The following is a 19966-nucleotide window of genomic DNA, read 5'->3' on the forward strand; positions in this document are numbered from 1 at the left end:
ACGTTTTCAATAGCACTGTAGGTATGCTTTGTAACCCGGCACAAGAGTTCAAAAAGAGGATGTGTTCACGCACCCCGACATTTCGAAAGCCATTTCGAAACACGTATTTACGAAACGCGTGCACTGCGAATATCTGGCTACCCAAGTGCGCACTCGCATACCCCTTCGGGGACGGTGACGACGAACGGCGACGCATTCACTCACGCGAGCGTGCTATCCTCAATTAAAGAGCGTGACGTGGGCCTGCCTTCCTCTCTCCCGCAGAGTTTTATCCACGGCACCCGCTACGTCGTCAACCACGAGGGGGTGCGGGCACGTGACCGGGGCGCCGTTGCGAACGGACCGCTGCCGGTTGCGACAACGCAGCGACTGGAGCGCGTGTTTCTGCAGCCCGTTCAGAAGCCGTACGAGTTAACGGGTGTCTTTTCCAGTCGCAGATTGCTGACGCTTTGCACGGACGCGCCCTGCACAGCAGTGTACGCAGCGGCTTTCCTGGAATAAGTGCGGTAACAAGAGACATCTGGTGCCGCGCCGTGGACTCCGGTCACTGTACCTGTGTGTCGATTGCGATACTCGGAACGAGAAGTCGAAGAGAGTGACGCCACGATGAATATGAATATAGATCGGATGCGCTTCTGCGTCGGTGGAAGCGTCTTCGCTCACGGACTCTACTGGGTTGTACGGTGAGTGCTGTCCCGAGGCTATACCGCTGGCATGTACCATGAGGCTTCTATACCAGGAGGCAGTCGCGTAGCCAGAAATGTTTTTCGGGTGGGAGGGGGAGGGGGTTGAATCATACTTTATGTGTGTTCGTATGTGCGTTTGTATGTGTGTGCGCATATATACAGACGCAAAATTGAAAAAAAAAATTTCGGGGGGAAGAGTGCTTGAACACCCGACTTCCCCTCCTGACTACGCTAGTGCCATGTACCATGGGGCGATTTATCATGGGGCTGTGCACCATGAGGTTATATACATGACGATATATACACTGTCTGATGCTATATACCATGTGGTTCGATACCGTGGGGCTAGATACCGTGGGGTTCGGTACCATGGGCCTAAATACCATCAGGCTCTATGCCATAAGGCTATATACCTTGAGGCTATACCACGAGGCTATACAGTGTGGCTAGCATGCCAACATAGCCATTTGCCTGCCAATCGCGTTATGCGTAATGTTGAGAGGGAGGTTCGTTGAAAAAATAAACAGCACGTGCTTTTTGAGCCAACTATGTATATTGCGGACGTGACAGCAAGTGCTTGCTTGATGAGATTGTTTGATAGCTTCAGCAAATACACGGGCTTGCTCGACGTCGACGTGCGCTCACGAGATTGGGCGTGCGTTATGTACTTAATCAGGGTCACTAAAACCGCCTTAGTTCCTACCGTACAATCGATACCAGTTCAGTATGACAGTATGACTACAGGCAGTGTGACAGCACTTTCGAAGTTTCTATTTTTCGTCCCACACCATATGCCAGACTGAGTTCAACGTACAAGTGTCATGCAGAAGTGCCGTCAGGCGACGCGTTCCTTCGCGCGTTATTTTTAAGCCGCCTCGAAGGCAGGAAGCGATGCCAACACAACGCTGCCACGGCAAGTGCCAAGTGCCGCTTGAAAGCGCGAAATGACGAGATGGCTGCTCGTGAGCTTTCTGGTGGGATAGACACGCCGGTAATTCTCTTTGCTCGTCCGTGTTCTACCTGTAATCGAATAAAACGAAGATCTCAACTCGTCGAACGCTCTCATCTCCCCTTCCGAACCACAACTCTTCCTCACTCATTCACAGAGTCATCCTTTCTGCTCATATACCCATGCAGTGGCTTCTGGGCGTGAGGTACGCGGGTTCGATTCCCAGTAGCGACGTCTTACGCTAAAATCCAGCTCTTTGGATTTGAGTTGAATTAGCACTTTTCAACTGTAGACGGTGTATTTCCCTCCACCTTGCTCCATTCCGCAGTATACTGGTTTGTCATATGTAAGAGATGCACGACGAAATATTGACCCTGTGTAACGGTGGAAAACTGCGACCCTAACCCCTGTTAATCAATACTCTACGGATAATTAACCGGTTCAATGCACTGAGAAGTATATGCATCATTTGAAGAATGTAGGCTGACAACGTAATTAGTGGAAAATTTTACGTCAGCATATTCAGCGGCTTTCTTGGCGAAAGGGGGAAAAAAAAGAAGTGACACGGTATGTAAGGAAACTTGAAGACGTTTTTGTTGTTGGTATTCAGTGTCCTTCAAACAAATCTGTGATTTTGTTTATAAGTTATCATGCGAAAAGAAAAGGCTTTTCCGCTAGGCTGTCGTGCATTCGAACCACCTGTCACATTCAAATGACACCTTGCTTATTCAATGTTCTTCTGCTAATGTCGAGTCAATTGAGCCAGAATAGGGGTGTTTAGTCGACTGCGAATGGGTCGTAGTAAGATGCATACACGAATAAAAAAAAACAGCATTTTTCACACTGCAAATCGCAACATTTTCGACCGTTCATTGTAGGGGTCTCAAACACGCGGCCCGTGGGCCACATGCGGCCCGCGGCTTTACACGGATTAAGGTTTTGCGAATTTGCTAAATAATACTCGCATTATTTTCTTACCTATCGCAATTAACAGCGCTTTGTTCGGATAAGCTACAGAGACGGGACCGGTCCCAAGCATTCCTTTTTCTTTTTTCTTTTTTTTTTTCGTGAGGCTCCCCGTGAGGTCACTATAAGCTGAAACATCACCGTGGCACGAAAACTATATTTCAGAATCGGCGCCCATATTTTAGTCATTGTGGAAATCAGTACTGATGTGTTTTTCGAAACCTGACGTCAATTCCGCTTCAGAAATGACCCATACGTGGGATATGGGAAACGCGCTCCTTGAAATGATGCCAACGTTAGGTGACATTTTGTTCAAACGCCCCCCCCTCCCACCCCCCCCCCCCCCCCCCCCCCCCCCCCCCCCGCTCCCACAATCTCCACAGTCCCGGCCCTTGTGGGACTAAATTTCGTGGATGCGGCCCGCTAGCTGAGGTGAGTTCGAGACCCCTGGCTTATTGCTTACGGAGTAACAAACAACATAATTAGAGACGTTAGTTGGGCTAGTTGGTGCGTATTAACTGCAGACATGACTGAATAGCGCAAAAAAACCACAGACAAGGTAGGGACGACAGACAGGATTTGCGCTCCGTCCTGTCTGTCGTCTCTACCTTGTCTGTGGCTTTTTCTTTTTTTTTTTTTTGTTGTTGCGCTATTCAGTCATGTCTGCAGTTAACAAACAACGGTGATTGGAGTCCAAGAACGGAAACGAATGCTGAAAAGGGGAATGGATTGTGGGTTGGGCTGAGGTTCGGCAATTGAATGCTCGACCGGCTCGGCATTGTTATGAGACTACACAATTGGACAGTCTTCCTGGACCTGCCCCCCCCCCCTGTGATAGGAATACCCCCCCCCCCCTCCATGCGCAAGCCTGCGCACATTAAGAACTCCAAGGGTCCAAATTAGCTTCCATATTTACAGCGCGAGACGACACCACAGGGAAGAAGGCACACAAGACACACGCAGCGCTCCGTATGTAAATGTGAAAATTTGATAATATGAAAGCTGTAAATATGGAAGCTAGAAACCAACTCACCCAACATATTGTTTCCTGGTCAATATTAATCCGGATTCCCCCCTACAACGCGGCTCATAATCATCCCTTGTCGTACCACGTAAAATCTCGTAAACAAATTCAATTCAATTAAACCAGTACACACGTGTTGTGGACAACCTAAGCGTTAACGTACAAACTCTACTGGGGCGAGCTGTATATGGTAAAATCACCTCGCTCTAAAGCGGGAGGTCTCTCCCTCTCTCTCTTTCCTTATTTCTAAGCCAGTCATTGCACGAGACTGTTCTACGTGTGCGGTGCTTCATCAGTGCTTGGTGACGGTGTCACGCCGTAAGTCTTACCGCAGAACGATGTGTGTGTCTGCATCCCTTCAAACGTGAGCCTGCCAACACACTCTCCGTTGGATATGCGCCCAAGGTGACGCAACGCGACTTTTTGCACGCGTTCTCACATGCCACGCAAGTTTGCGCGTCTATAGCAGCAGCGCGGTTCTTAGAAACCCACGGAAAAAAAGAAGGCGGAATCGTGTGACCTTGCAGAATCGAAGCCCGAATTCCAGCGTAGCTGTACAATAAAAAATTTAATTTCCTACGAAAAACGAAAGTGTGCCCTTCCTTTCGAAAGCTTGCCGGCGTATACATCTTTCGAGCCCGTAAGAAATCTTCGTGAAGGTAGTAATTCATGCATCATTCTTTTTTTTTTTCATCGCAAGAACATTGGGCAAAGCATTTGCATGCGTTGTTTGTTGCAGGTTGTAAAATTAAACAGCGCACCGCAAACAGCGCCTACACATTAACTGCAGCCTATCCGTCACTTTCGCTTAATATCTTAAAAAAAAAAAAGAACTCTATTATTTAACTGAGAACGCCGGGCAAACCGAATGTGAATCTCATATGACGCATGAAGATGAGGGAAATGCGGAAATCGTTTCTTGTTTGAATGCCCTTCAACAAGGCTGTGCACGTCCCTATAATACATCAAGAGGAAAGCCAGATAAACAAGGCGTATATACATAAGATACATGCACATACATAGAGATACAAAAAGATACATAAAGTTTGCCGCTTCTTCTGGGCGTAATAAGGGTCGCCTTAACTGTTGCGTCAAAAAAAAAAAAATACACACGATGAACGCTATAGCTTTTATATATTGTGCACGAGTCTTTCTCGCAGTTTTTTTTTCTGTTTTTCTTTTCTTTGCTTAGTTGAGCCTCGGAAAAATGTTGCACAGAACTTACAAAACACTTTTGAGGAATATGAGAGTTTGCGAAGTCTTGCTTAAAGAAAAAAAAAAACCTACATGTTGCCGGCCTATATATACATAGACGCGCGTAGTTTAATTTATGGCTCCGTTCTTTTGTAGACATATTCGTAATGAACGAGACGGCGGAACCGGCGGGCCCGATGATACAAACATAATTGCAGCCAACAGATAATGAAGCCAATGAAAACATAATGGAAGTGGTGAATAGTCTTAGTTGAAGTGTAAAAATGATAAGCTAAACGAAAATGCAAGTGGACGAGAGGACAGTCTTTCCGACAGTGGGAGTCGAACCCACGACTTTCCAATGACACGTGCACAGTGCGTACAAGTGGCGCTGGCTATAAACACATCCCGGGATAAATATCGTACGCAAAAATGTGGACGCATATGGGTAGTATATACGTCAACAGGCCGTAGAACATTATAGGTATTCTAATGCTTAAATTAGGCGAGTGTTCTTTGCTAAAGGTTGATGGCTATTATAAACAACCATGATACCCTCTCTTGAGTATCTATAGTGCTGTATTTGGGACCTCTTTACCGTGGTAAACATGGCAAAATCTGAATAAGATTTGATGGTTTGTAGTCCACTTTATTTTCAAGCTATTCAGACGGCACAGCTAACCCACGGATATATCGCGTAGACGACCGAACTTGAATCTTATTGAGAGAAGGAAAACTGTTCCGATAAGTTCTTGCCGCTATATTTTGGCAAGCTTTAAACACAATCACGGAACTACCGATATCATGTTCCGGTAGAGCACATTGTACCACAAATATGGCCATCGCATGAAACCTCTGTTCCCAGGAACTATATATATATATATATATATATATATATATATATATATATATATATATATATATTATTTCAAAGTACCTTACAGGCCCCATGGGGGTATTGAGTAAGGGGGGCAATACATATATACACTTCAACCTGGAAAAAAATACAAAAGAAACTGTTGGCTAAGGGGGGCAATAGATATATGCACGTCAAACTGGAATAAAATATAAAAGAAACAATTGACTAAGGGGGGCAGTACATATATATACGTCAAACTAGAAAAAAATACAAAAGAAACAATTGACTTACTAATAATTTCATTTCGCGAGTTATCGCTCCGGAATGGTATTTGTTACCCCATACCTCACCACTCTTATAAGTACCACTTTATAACTTGGAACTGTTTTGATCTCGAATGTATTTTCGTGCACTCTCTCTTTCGTACACTCGTTTCTTCAGTATTGCGTAAGGTAAAGATAAAATGACGTGTACACAGCCGCCACCGTAGCACGCACACATGCGTAGTGAGAAATCTTTGGTTTCGGCTCCCGTCGGCTATGATCTGCTTCTTGGCCCACCTTCGTTTCCTTTCAGGTTTAGCTTTCAATTACCTAAACTTCAATTTAATCTAATACCTTTTTATGTGAATTGTTTCCTTGCCTTCATATATTCGTTATACATAGATGTGCCATATAGATGTAACATCACTGTTCACCTATCCTCGGTGCATGCATGACTGGCAAAAATATACCGCGCTCACGCTGAGATCAATTTACTACTATACTGGTTGCATATGAAAGCCCATTACAAAAAAAAATGCATTCAAAGAAAGGAAACGATAGCATAATATTTTATTTACATTTTTTTTTAACGGTAAGAGCATGAGTAGCAGGCAAAAACTGCTAAGTCTTCGTATAAACCCCTCGAGTTGTCATTACATCACACACTCCAGGACGATTCAGTGTCCCTGAGGTGCGAGTATGGTTAGGGTCAGGCGTATCGCATGCCATGGCTCCACCAGTGAGCCTCGATTTAATAAACTCGAATTAATTTTCTACGACCACTATCGCTACCACTTTACAGTCCCCATAATAAATCGAGGCAGTCAGCGCGTTGCCTGGAAGTCCGGCCCATAAGTTCCGTTTTAGTGCATCGAGTGCGTCTGTCAGCCGGCACAAATGTAAGTTGCATGACAAGTACGCATGTTTTGCTTCATTATAGCGCGGAAGTGACAAAGGTACGCAGAAAAAAAAAACACCTGAATACACACAGCGCTAATTTCCGACGATATGTTTATTTCCGTTTCTGCAACCGCGTTAATACCGCTCGCAACGTCAAATGACGCGTGTACATTGGATTTTTTTAGAAGTTGAGTCTCATTAATAACTACTGCATGAAAGCGTGATGCAGTCTTACAGTATCTCACTGATAAAAGAAACAAAAATTATGTGCGCCAACCGTCCCTTTTGCTATCTGATAAAAGGGATGAGGTTTCTTGTGTACCGCACTGAACAAGAAAAAAAAAAAAAAAAACACCATTCATGTTATTTCCGCGCTAAATCCTTTCCACTCTTGGAAACACCATCGCGCGCGCTCTTCGCGCGACGGCGCCGCGCGGTCAGGTGACTTGAAGTCATATGCTCGTGACGTCAGACAAGACCAAGAAAACAAACATGGCTGCCGCGCAGGAGCGGGTGCTGCAACTGCTCGCCTGGTCGAGGGGAATTCTGCGTAGGGGCTTCGGACGGCCGCTCAAAACTACCGGTAGAGACGACAGAGAGCAAAATTGTGTGCTTGAGCGCGTGCTGGGACCGTTTGAGGCGCACCTGATCACGATCCAGAGCCTGCTCATATGGGAGAGACCTTACGTGAGCGCTACCGCCTTTGTCGCAGTCAACTGTCTGTTTTGGTGAGTCGTGCACCCCTGTTACCACCACTGCGTTTAGTGCGGAGTTCCCGCGTGACCACGTTCGTGTGCGGCGTTCTTCCGATACAATTTACGCGTGCCGAAATCGGCACATACTTATGTGTTTGCCGTAGGCACAATGACAATAGCGCTGCTGCCGCTCCTGCCTCGCCGTTTTGCCCAAATTTGGTTAAAAAAAGCAATGAAAGTAGTCGAAACGTCTATATACGTGATGCCCCTCCGTTTTCGCTCCTGTAAGTAACACATTTCTGCTCCCCGCTAACCTTACACCGCAGAACGAACTCAGTTATAAACTGGGGAACAGCTCGTCACGGTAGCATAACAAAGACTTGACCAATGAATGGAAAACTGACGCGCGACTGTTGCCGTGGTCGCCTAACAGCCTCGCGCCCGTTCACATTTCTTGTGGTTGGGCGAAACTGAGTACCAGTATCCAAGTAGTAACTGATGTGATCACCGATGTTCAAAATTAATGGCTATCGATTTAAACCCTTTGCCTTTCTTCACATCTGATGTTATTTTTGCGACAGCCTTGAATGGCATTGTGACCTTCGCTCGTTTGCGACGACCTCGATCCTTGCCGTTCTCTAGAAACTGATCTGTCAGCTAGAGCGGTGATCTGTTTACGTTCCAATTTGAACAATGGCTTCCTTGTTATGTTTTCGAGCGCTGTTTCTTCATCCGTTACATTTTGGTTACTATGCGACCCGAAATCACGCCTTTTATGACTGGCAGCGTCTTTGAACCATGTGATACTGACCGCGGAAGTTCGCTGTTTTGTTGACGGCGACACGATAGTTGCCTGCGCCCAGAAACCCACAAGCGCCGTTCTTATCTTATCTGCTCAGTGAGAGCGCTGACTGGAGATTAACTCGGAGATTAACTGACTTGTTGCAAGCCGTGAAGCCCGTCACGTTGCCTGCATTCGATATCGCTTTCTGTTTCCTGTATTTTGGAGCAAGGGCGTTAATGCTTTTTTTTTTTTTTTGCATTGCTACCACTTTGACAGCTAAATAAGAGATGCACAAGTCGGTGCTTAGATTCGTGTATCAATGAATGACAAAGGGTTGACAGCGTCGTTTACCATGCGGAAGCACAGCTCAAACTTGTTTATAAAGACAAATTAGAACTGCAGATACTAATTAGAAGCACAGGCATTTGGTTAAGAGTTCAAATTTTCGGCATGCTAAGGTAGCATTGCTATGACACACTAGTATATTACTAATGCCACAAGTGCTAAACTAACAGCTCAAACACCAAATGCTAGCATTGAGAAGCATGGAAAGCCACAGCATTATTAAGATACAATATGGCGTCTATAGACCATCATCTGTCTAGGCTGACATGCTATAGTTGAAAGAGAACAATAAGGAATGGAACATCGAGCTGAACTATAAGAAATATGGAGGGGCTGTGCAGCACGTGTCAGCATGCTCAGTCTTTTGTGCTTCTGGATAAAGAACTGCAATTCATTCATTGCTATCTGTCCATGTTCTGTGGTGTAAGAGGTAGTCTAGAAACACCATCATACGTGCATTCATTAAGGACGACCTGACTCCCCCTTGGAAGTTTTCTGTGCACAGTCCCATGCAGTGTATGGCACGTAGCAAACTTATTCCAAACACCTCCTGCCTGGCTGTTAATGTGTTGTTGGAACACTCACTGGGACGCGAATTATTGTTATTAGGTCACAAGAATCTGTGCGATTTATCCGTCACTGTCTTACGTCACAATCTATCTGTTGCGTGACGGATTGTCAGTGCACTGAACAACATATCAAGTCACAGTCTCATTCTTGATGGAAAAAGAGCCTCGTGCATTTATTCGCGCCCGCTACAGTTAGCGACTGTATCAGGAGTCTTACATTTCATTTCATTCTTTTCTAGGTTGGTGGTGTCATGCAGTAGGAGATTCTACTCCTTTGTGGCTCTTATAGCAGCTGTAACCTTTATGTACAAAACATGGGTGGACAAGATCTGGCCAGAGATTCGTGTGCCTATTCCAGAAGGAGAGGATAATGAACAGTAAGTTTCCATCGGTTGCTCTCTGTGTTGTACCCAGTTTAGATCTCGCTCATATCTGACCACATTTTCATTTAGGAATCCAAGAGAACAGACTTTTTTTGTGGTCCCTGTCTTTAACAGCGCTATCGCTTCAACGTTTCATTTAGGAGCTGCTGCCCAGCTTTAAAGCTTTTTTTGTAGTTAAAAGCTTCTAGGGCTCAGAGGAATAATGTCTGTCCAGTAATGATTCAATTTGTAGCACCACCAGTGAAGATTGAAAGATGACTGTGGTTGAGCCTGTGTCTCAAGTCATTTTACATTTGCCCTTTGTTGTTGGCATACTTCTGATGGAGCATTAAACCAATACATTAGCAGTGCAATGGCTTCCCAGCACAATGATTCAAGTCTACTTCATTGCCTTTGGGGTGTTAGATGAGTACTTTGAATGCCATGGCTTTGAAAATTAGAAAGCATACGCTGTTCTTCATGCAGGGTAGCTCAAATCTTGATCTTGTTGAAGCACTTGTAATGCTTAGTGAGGATTACTCGCATGCTAGCCGTAGCAGATAATAGCAAGCAAGAGCCTTTGTATACAGTGTCACTAGGAGTTGACAGGTATCGATGGTACCTAAAAAGGCCCTGCAACACCTTTCCAAGTAATCGTCGAATGGCCTCAATATTAGGGTTTATTGCCGCAAAAAATTTTGGAACCTCCAGAGTACGAGCAGAGCTACAGGTATTTGTTGCATGCATTGAGCACTTTCTCCTTTTGTCTTAACGAGCATGTTCAAAACTATGCTAGTGGGAGATGGCAGAGAGGCAAAAAGCTACGTCAGTGCATGTCACAACCTTGAGCACTTCCTTCTCTTTCTTTTCTTTGAGTGCATCAGCTCACTTTCAGAGTGATCATGAGCATGCGAGTGTAATTCTATAGTGTGTCTATGGTATGTAATTCTAGCACTATAGACGGCTGTGCAGGTACTTCACGGCACCCCATGGTAGCCGCGATAGCTATGCAGCACACGAATGCTCAGATCAGCCAGTGGCAGTGTCCTGTCCCCTTACAATGTAGGCAAGCCAGTCTGTCGCGGAATTTGCCGAGAGAAGAGTGAGCGATTTCTTGCCACATGCAGTGCTGTATATAATATTTGGCTCACATGTTTATAGGAGCCTCAACTACCAATAGGTAGCATTTTCTCACCATGCTTGAAAAGTGTTGCATGGGCCCCTTTAATAATCTGTTACCTGCACTCCTTATCACAATCTCACGTTAGTTGCCATTCAGTCTAGCCCTGGCATATCAATGCTTACTGACCATATTGTAAATGTGTGAGTTTCATTATTCGCATTCTTGCGTAACTTCAGAAATCTTATATTTCAGCACGTGGTTTTGCTACTCAGGATCATGCCTGTACCAATGTCTCTGGCTGTTCCCGCTTCTTGTTTCCAGAGGGGGTTCGGCAAATGCTTATTGCATCACAGAATGACTGAAAGCCTCGAGAATGAGTGCAGATCCATAGATTACTTGGGCAGCATGACAGGAGTTGGCACAGAGATGCAACATTCCTGACAAAAAATATGACCTGTCGTCTTTTCTTGTCCCTTTGTTCATTACTATCTGTTTCTTTTTTTCAGCCGTATTCCTCTTCTCAAGTAAGCTGTATATGGTTGCTTCACTTGTCTCCACTCCAAAGCTGGCCTACTTGTCAAAAGAAAAGCAATGCTTCCTTGCTGTCTTCATTGTTCATGGCCTCCTTGTGTAAAATACTTAGTGTAGACAGTGAGGTGCTGCACTGGATCCCTGCCACTTGTCACTTAAGGACAGAGTGGCAGTGAAATATCATCAATGAAATTAGATTTTGCAGACAAATAGCAAAAGAAAAACAGGATGCTAGATAGAGAGTTCTGTGAAACTTAACACCTTTTGGCTTCTCATGTGTGTGTGTGATTTGTCTCAGTTGGAAATTATACCTGTTATGCCACTTCTCTTGTTAATCTTTGGCAGTTCTCTCAACATTTCGAACTAGGAATTGTGACCACTGCAGCCATTGTGCTTTTCCTTAATCCTGCTCGTGAAGCTTGTGTATCTGTTATGAGTGCAGAAAAATGAAAAGGTAACCAGTAGGCCACATCTTGCTGCTTTACATCTGTATTGCATGCCAACTGTTAAGGCTGTTTAGATGCCCACATTGTAGGTTTGTTAGCATTGTAAGTCCTAAAGGCAATGTTCAAGATCCATTGTAATGCAGGAATTTTAAAAAGGCGTTATAGTAATTAAAACTAACTGCCCACTGCAAATGCCTTGTGCTGTAAGCTCGAAAATCAAATTTGAAAAACAATGTCCACCTACTTTAGCTCTGAACGGCTGTATTGGCTGCACGTCGGCCTGCAATCCGCTTTTGTCGCAAAACAAGTCACAAAAGTCGCAGTTCCGCTTCACCACTTTAACTGTTTTTAGGCTCACCAAAATCAACCTGGTTCACGAAGTTCACAACGTCCTATTCTTTTTATCCGAACAAACACCAAAACACAGCAATAAACAAAGCCACAAGTACGCTTGAAGCCGCAACATGAAAAGACTATGCAATTTGTGTACTACACCCATCATTCCCATGGTACCTGACGATCTCAGCGCCAGAGTCCCCTCTGAGTTATTTTGGAACTCTATTCCTTAGAAGAGCGCTGTAGCATGAAAGGATTTTGTATGAACAACCATTTTAATGGGGGAGCTGAAGCTTTAGTTTGGTCTTCATAGCTCAGTTCAACAATGAACTTGTTTTGACAATGTGTTCACCGTGAGGCGATGTCCAGACCGGTGTCAGGATTACTATAACAGCGCAGTCGCTGAGCAAAAAACCCGGAACCTTTCAGGCCAAAGGCAGGAGCAGAAGCTCTTTCTTAATTCTTATTCTTTTTAAGCTAACAGCACAAGGCACCCGCACCAGAGCGCGCCATATGTAAAGGTGGCCAAGGAAGGCGACGGCTGCCTCTAGAGAATGGCTTTTCCAAAGAGGGCACAAGTTTTGAAAAGCATCGGGCAATATTTTATGTACAGTATTGTCATCTCATGTGATCTGCAAGGTATAATCTTATCTTTAAGGCTGAAACATTGGGTTAATGGGCAAGGTGCATTAAGCAGACCTTGCTTCTACTGTCATGTGTCAGCAGAATCCATTCTCTTCTTATAGAATTTGCATCTTGCATTGTGTGCAACTTCTATTGAGGCACTGTAGCAGATTTCGAGGTATACCATATCTACAGAATAGCGCTACTTTTCAGGTGGACCCCCGTGCACCCTCAAGTCTTCAGTGTGCCCGAACTGAGCCGATACATCACCGACTGGTCTGAGAGCATCAGAAAGTGGGTAGCAAATGTGATTCTTCTCCGAAAGACCAACCCAGGATTGGTGAGTTGTATTCTCTTTTAGCTATAAAAATTACGCTTGAAATGGAGTATTGAAGGCTTGCTCATTTGTGGCCTTGAGCGCTTATCTATAAAAGCACCCCCACGTTGCCAGGCTGTTTGGCACAGTAAAATAGAACCTCGCTGATATATTTGTCGGAGGACCGCATAAAAAAAAAAAAAAAAAAAACAGAAGCTGCAGAATGCAAGAGCGGAGAATTGGGAAAAAAAAAAGAGAAATACACAGGAGATCTGTGTCAGGGTCTGTGCATTCAAGGGACACTAAAGAGAAACAATGAATTGGTTTAGATTGATAAAGTGTGCTCGGAGAACTTTTGTGTAGTTTATTTCACCACCATATTTCACCACCATCCGCCAGCACCTGCAAGTGATAACATTCTTTGCTCACTGTCTTAGCATGGCTGGTGCAGTGCCAGAACGGCGTGGCTCATAGACTGCTGTACGCCTTTTAGAAGTGAAAGCATCTCTGAAAACGATCGTCTGCGAACACTGAACTCCTCCTATACTTCGTCCCTGCTGAATGCATTGGCATACTTGGCCACAATCACTTCGGCGGATAGAACTGCGGAGGCAAGAATGGCGTCATCCACTGAAAGGAAATTGTAGTTTGCGATCCTGTTGACACCAACGTTTGGGGGCATAAAAGAACCAAGCACACACAGTACGCTTGCATTATGACTCGCAAGTAGGTAAAAAGGAAAAGCCAAACGACGCGAGAAGGTCGCGAGAAGCATGGCAGCGACGAGTCCACACATATGCGATGGCAGCAACCAACACCAATCTTGGAGGCCTTACTTTTGCTAACAGTGTGCGCAAGCCAAGTGATATCATACATGCCATGTTTAAATAGCAAACACAGGCCTCGAGGTTTATGCTTGTGCTGGCGGTAATTGAAAAATGTGCCGTGAGTGGCACCACCCCAAGCCAGGCGAGGCTGCATGAAAAGACAACATGGCCGCTCGGTGTGCCAGTTTATGACATATCATACCGTACAGTTACGATATAACAGCGGTGTTCTTGTTGCATTGGATTCTATGGGATGTATGCTAGGACTGACCGAAAACGACTTAGCGCCCGAGAACATAACTGTGGGGTTCTCTGTGCTGCATATTACAAGCACTCCCATCCCTGTAACACTCCTTTCCATTGTCATTGAAGGTTGCCCATTGGTGTATACAAAGTATTGTGAAATATGTTGTATACAACTATTATAAATATTTATTGCTTTCTCGAAGGTTTTCATCGAAATGGTGTTAATTTCACAAAATACTTGCTTTTCTAGGCTTCAAACACTGGTAACAACGATTTAGCTGTCCTCAATTACATTAACATCTTGCCTCTTTAAAAAGTGCTGCACGTAGCCCTCAAAGAAACTGTCCTGACCGTGCTCCAGTCACATCGACAGATCCGATACTTAGCTCTACTTCTATCTACCCCCAATTGCTTCGCCAGCACTACTCGTGAACATTTTCGGAAACATGATTGCGATGTGTTAAGCGACTGAATGTTACTGATCAGTCGGTGCTAGATAAAAAGGTCATGGATTTCATCAGATGCTGCAGTAGGGATTTTCTAGATAGAACTGAACTTCTCATGGAATTTAGTATATGTGAAAGTTTATCGTAGTTTAAAAAATTGCTTTCTAGGCTTTCAAATGGTCAACGAATTGGCTGGCCTACTTCTACGGGAACATCTTTAATTCCCTCTTTAGTATTAAGTGCTGCTGCCTCAAAAAAGACATGGACGAGCACCTGTCCTGACTTGCTCTACTTCATACTATCCAATCTGCTTCCCATTGTTGCACACTCGGAACATTTGGCAGTTGCGACTGAATTGAATTCTGCTGTAAAGGTCATGGATTTCTCAGATGCTGCAATTACATATTTATGAGGGTATAACAGAAATTATAAAGTGAATAAATGCATGATAAACTCCTGGTCTCGAGGCTGATCTGGAGTTTACCACACTATCTGTCATAGCCCTAACATTGGTTTAGGACATCAAAACACCATGAATCATTCACATGGCAATAGTTGCCCCTAAAGAACATTGTTGATTACCTTATTTGTGTGCTGTGTGCACTATTTTTAGTGCTGTTTCCTGGCTCCTGTGATAAACCAAGCCATCCTATTGAGGACACTACTTTTAGGGAAGTGTTGTGGTACTAGTATTTAAAGTGGGCTGGAGAACTTTTTCTTGAAGCTGAGCGGTATGCTGGATTGTGTGCCATGTTTCTTGGGGAATTCCTTAACGGTTTACAGAAGAACTTACAAGAGATGTATATCATACTTCAATTTATTGTTTTCTGTTGTGCTCGGACGGTGTCTGTAGAAATGACCAACCTGTAGCTCCTTCCTCTTCTTTCTTTCTTTCTTTCTTTCTTTCTTTCTTCTTTCTTCTCTCTCTTTCTTTCTTTATTTATTTATTTCGTTCTTCTGAGTGACAAAAGAATGAACAGTGCATGTGTGGGACGTATGTCTGGCATCCATGGGTTTTGTCATCACTAACATTGCAAGTGATATGTTATGGGCTACCTGCTGCATACAAAGTTATATTTTATTTGCGTGTTCGCTGCAGCATGTACTTCAGTACCCCCCCCCCCCCTCATGTGCTTTGTGGGCACAGAACACTATGAAGTTATCATGCTAGTCAGCTGTCATGTCAACTGTAGAGAAAACCCCCTCCCCATGCAAGCCTGTTTGTGATGGCCATTGCTTGATCCTTTCTCTGCAGTTCTGCATTCTGGCGTCATCAACTTTCGCTATGACGGCTGTGTTGGGAAGAATGATGTCTGGCGTCCTCATACTTTACAGCCTGTGTAAGTTCACAGGCACCCTTTCTCACTTTTGCTGACACTGAAAATCACCCTGCGCCCGTCTTATTTGGGATTGTTTATTTCAGTGATGGCTGTTACCCTTGGCCCCGGCATTGCTCTTTACGTGATACCAGACACATGGTATGAACAGTTTGATGCACTTGTAAGAATTGCATCTGGGAAGCCACCAAGGAGGAAGCTGGAAGGTAAGTAGAGGTTCCCGTTTTCACTTCCCTACTCCACTTGCATGATTTGCAGGATTTGCAGCATTGTGCTATTTTTAGGGGTGTTTTAACAAAGAAATTTCCGTATCTACACTCCAATGCAGCCATGACGAACTTCGCTACAATGAAATTTCCGCCGCAACGAATCATTTTTTATTCCCTGTCAGCCACCTATAGAAAACGAAGTTTTTGCGAGTGCTACCACATCAGGAAAAAAACCTTGCTTAGGATTGCTGCGAAATTCCAATAGCAACTCGACAATTTCTTGTTAGCACGTGACTTCCAGAGCCGGGCGGCCGCATCGCAAGACCAGTGTCTTCACCAGAGACACGCTTTATGGTACCACACGCACGTCCTGGTAAATTTTTTGCCATTGAGATGCTCGGCGACAGATCGTCTATCCACCATGACACTGCCAGTGGGTTTGATGCGCAGTGCGGACTGTGGTAGAATCGTTCTTCAAGAACTCTCGCCATGTTTTTAACGTAGCGTTCAAAAACAAAACTGCTGCTCATTGTCACTAGCCCTGCGATCATGAATGCTTGTGGTGTTATGAAGGCACACGCGTGGCCAGCGCACACCTGGTCCAAGCGTAACTACATCCTGCCGGAACTGCTGCGAACACAAATGCGGTCGTGTCGACGCAATCATGGGTGACCACGAAAGTGTGCGCACATCCTAAGCGCACCGACTCTAAGCAATGCTGCTTGCCGTAACAGTGCGGAAAAAACCACATAGGTAGCAACAACGCAGTTCTGAAGGCATACGCACCACACGCACACAGATTGAAAACGGAACTACTGTTTGCCGCAACCGCTGTGCAGAAAACCACGGTTGCTATTGTCGCGATCATTGATAGCGAATAAGCTCCAACGGTAAACAAAGCAATAAAGTCGTAAAATGGCACGAAGCGTTTCGGCTTTCTTGTCGTTCACTTAGGGCTGTGATGGTGCGGAGCTTCAGCACTTAGTTTTCAGTTGGCCTCTAGTGAAGCTTTGGCACACTCGTATGTGGCGCTGCGCACTCGGCACACTCCGACAGTAGCCTGAATATCGTATTTTCTCGTGTATAACCCGCTCCTGCATATAACCGGCACCCTCCACTACAAACTGCCGGAGAAGGAAAAAAAGAAGATACCCACGTATTGACGCAAAGCTGCCTTCCTTGCATTACTGTGAAGGCGTGCCGTGAAGCCAACTCGCGCACCAAAATTTGCGTAAAACCCGCACCTCGAATTTAGCTCCAAATTTTCGGTATATTTTGTGCGTGTTATACGCGAGAAAATATGTGCACTTGGCGCGCGGCCATGTAAGTCTGAGTTAGCGAGAGTTCAGTGCAAAAGATAATAGTGCATATGCTTGCTGGGACCAAAGGACAAGTCATGATCATCAGATCTTCCTAACTTTTGTGGTCTATACATGAAATTTTGCTACGAAATTCTGCAACAGCGAACTTTTTTTCGCAGCGTCGTGTCAATTTCATTGTAGCGGGATTTTACTGCATTTCTAAACACGGGGTGAAACATAAGATTATGTGCAATCCTCTTGGCGTAGGAATGGGCTTATAGATATTATTTAGCCTCGCCACTGTGGTCTAGTGGTTATGGCGCTCGACTGCTGACCCGAAGGTCGCGTGATCGAATCCCGGCCGCGGCGGCTGCATTTTCGATGAAGGCGAAAATGTTTGAGGCCCGTGTACTTAGATTTAGGTGCACGTTAAAGAACCCCAGGTGGTCGAAATTTCCGGAGCCCTCCACTACGGCGTCTCTCATAATCATATCGTGGTTTTGGGACGTTAAACCCCAGATATTATTATTATTATAGATATTATTTACATGGCTTATTGCTATATATATATATGTTGCAAACACGTGAATTATTGCAGATTTACTTATCTGTCTTGTGCATTCACATAGGCACTGGGGCCCCTGCACAGGCATTGCAGCTTGCCCTGGAGCAGAATCATGTTGTACACCCCTTACTTTCCTTGTTTTCTATCCTTTAATACTTGCTAAGTGTTCTGAATGTTTGACAAATGTCAATAATGCATTCTTGAGTCAATTGGAAAGCAAGGACTATTGAACTCGTGGTAACTTTTGCACACCTATAATTATTTCCTGCTAAGGAATAATATTTGTTAGGCAATGTTTCTGCAGGACATGTGTATTTTTCCCCCAAAAGTGTGGACAAAAAGAATGTAAATGACTGTGAAGGGTTGTGCTTTTTCATTTTTATTGTTTTTAAGACAACTTACAACCATATGAGGTGAACAGACTAGTTAGTACCTCGTGCCCATTACTACATGCTGAAAATTCATGAGTATTAGTTACATATGTTCAGATTAATGTGCTGTTTTCAACACCTTCATCAGTGTTGGGTTAGGTCTGTGTTTGCCACATCGAAATTTTTTTCCCTGTTTTGTTACAGTGTCAAAGACTCCCCACAATTAACACTCATAAAAAACTGTGCATTTACATTTTAACCAAGTGTGGTAAATTTCATATTCGGGCCATAATCCCCCAACACCAGCATGCAGGACCATGTAGCTAGTAGTGCACATGCTTTCAGTGCACCCCTGGCATTCTTGTCTTGACCTTTACTAACCCATAGTGTTAGCATTCAATCTTCCTGCTAGTTGCAAGAAAAATTTTGGAAAGGCATCACGGTCAATTATTTTTGGTATCTTATGAAGCCACTGCACGTCAGCTGGAGCATGCAGCATGCCTTGTGTTTTGTGTGCAATCTGGTTATTAAACTCACTTATTGCATTGAAATGCGCTTCAGTAACAAATTTATTCGCCACGACACAGCTCTGGAATAATGTTCATAAACACAATCGGAATTTGACGTGACCAAGTTGTGCTTGCGATGAAACATGTTTGCCAGATCAGACTTTTTCCGTGATGAGGTTTATGTCTCAAATGTGCTAATTGGTTCTCGAGTTCCTGGAACAATACCAGTAGATGGTATGTCCTCAAGGAGCATTTGTGAACAGAATTCTTCAAGAAAACTTTAGCAATAATTACACATCAAAAAGAATTTAAATAGAAAGCACTGCGGAGATCAGATCATATATAGATCACATTGAAAACAAAGCTTTTGGCACAGTCTGCACTTCGTACTACCCGCGGCCTGTCAGTACACATGCATATTGTCACACTCTCTTAACGTGAGGCAGACGCTTTGCTTGTTTACAGTATGTAGCGGTTCACAAGGCTAAGGTCACTGACATTGTAATGCTTATGATGATGCTGAAAAAACCACACTGTGTGGCAGCACTAGGGCAATACATGTTCCTGTTATCACTGAGGCACCTGTTAGCTCACTTATGAATGGCAGTGTTGTTTCTGGAGGAAGCCTTTGAGGCATGAAGCACTACCAGTGCAGTTTTCCTACAAAACAAATGGCCATTGCGGTGTGTTCTATCCACAATTCAGTGGACAATATTTTCTTACTGTTCATTGGTAACAATTGCTTGCAGAGGATACGTGTAAATTAAGTGAACTATGTACTAGTGAGCAAAGTTTTCTTTTGCTCATTACACAAGCTTCGGGTACTTAACGTACGTCCATGCAGTACTTGGGATGTCTTTAAAACGAAGGTTGTACAACAAAATTACTTCGCCAAATCCTGGCTAAACGTATGTGGTTTTCAATGAAACGATTGGGGAATAGAAATTTGTCATTACACTGTGCTTTCCTTAAAGTTAATTTTGTTACACCGAGGTTTAATTGGTTCGGTATAACTGGTGAGGGATGGCAGCCATCTCTTTCTTATTGTGTAGCTCTATAATCTGGACTTGGTTTTGGGCAATGGTAGCAGCCTCGTTGCGAGACTCCTGGCTCACCTCTTTCAATCTCATTTTAACTAGGGGTGTGCGAATATTCGAAATTTCGAATATTTTTCGAATAGTGT

At 44.3% G+C, this 19966-nt stretch overlaps 1 protein-coding gene across 2 annotated transcripts; it reads left to right on the top strand.

The window, feature by feature from the left end:
* Nucleotides 1–383: 383 nt before the first annotated feature.
* LOC119376433 (reticulophagy regulator 3) lies at nucleotides 384–16034 on the top strand (the record flags this gene model as incomplete). 2 transcript variants are annotated; one of them, XM_037646258.2, is given in 5 exon segments in its annotated part: nucleotides 384–683; nucleotides 9474–9611; nucleotides 12870–12996; nucleotides 15747–15831; nucleotides 15915–16034. In XM_037646258.2, coding segments are annotated over 5 exon segments (547 nt in total), but the record flags the coding sequence as incomplete, so codon positions are not given.
* Nucleotides 16035–19966: the final 3932 nt, after the last annotated feature.

The sequence above is a fragment of the Rhipicephalus sanguineus genome, unplaced genomic scaffold (genome assembly GCF_013339695.2).
Source record: "Rhipicephalus sanguineus isolate Rsan-2018 unplaced genomic scaffold, BIME_Rsan_1.4 Seq120, whole genome shotgun sequence".
NCBI classification, from domain to species: Eukaryota; Metazoa; Arthropoda; class Arachnida; order Ixodida; family Ixodidae; genus Rhipicephalus; species Rhipicephalus sanguineus.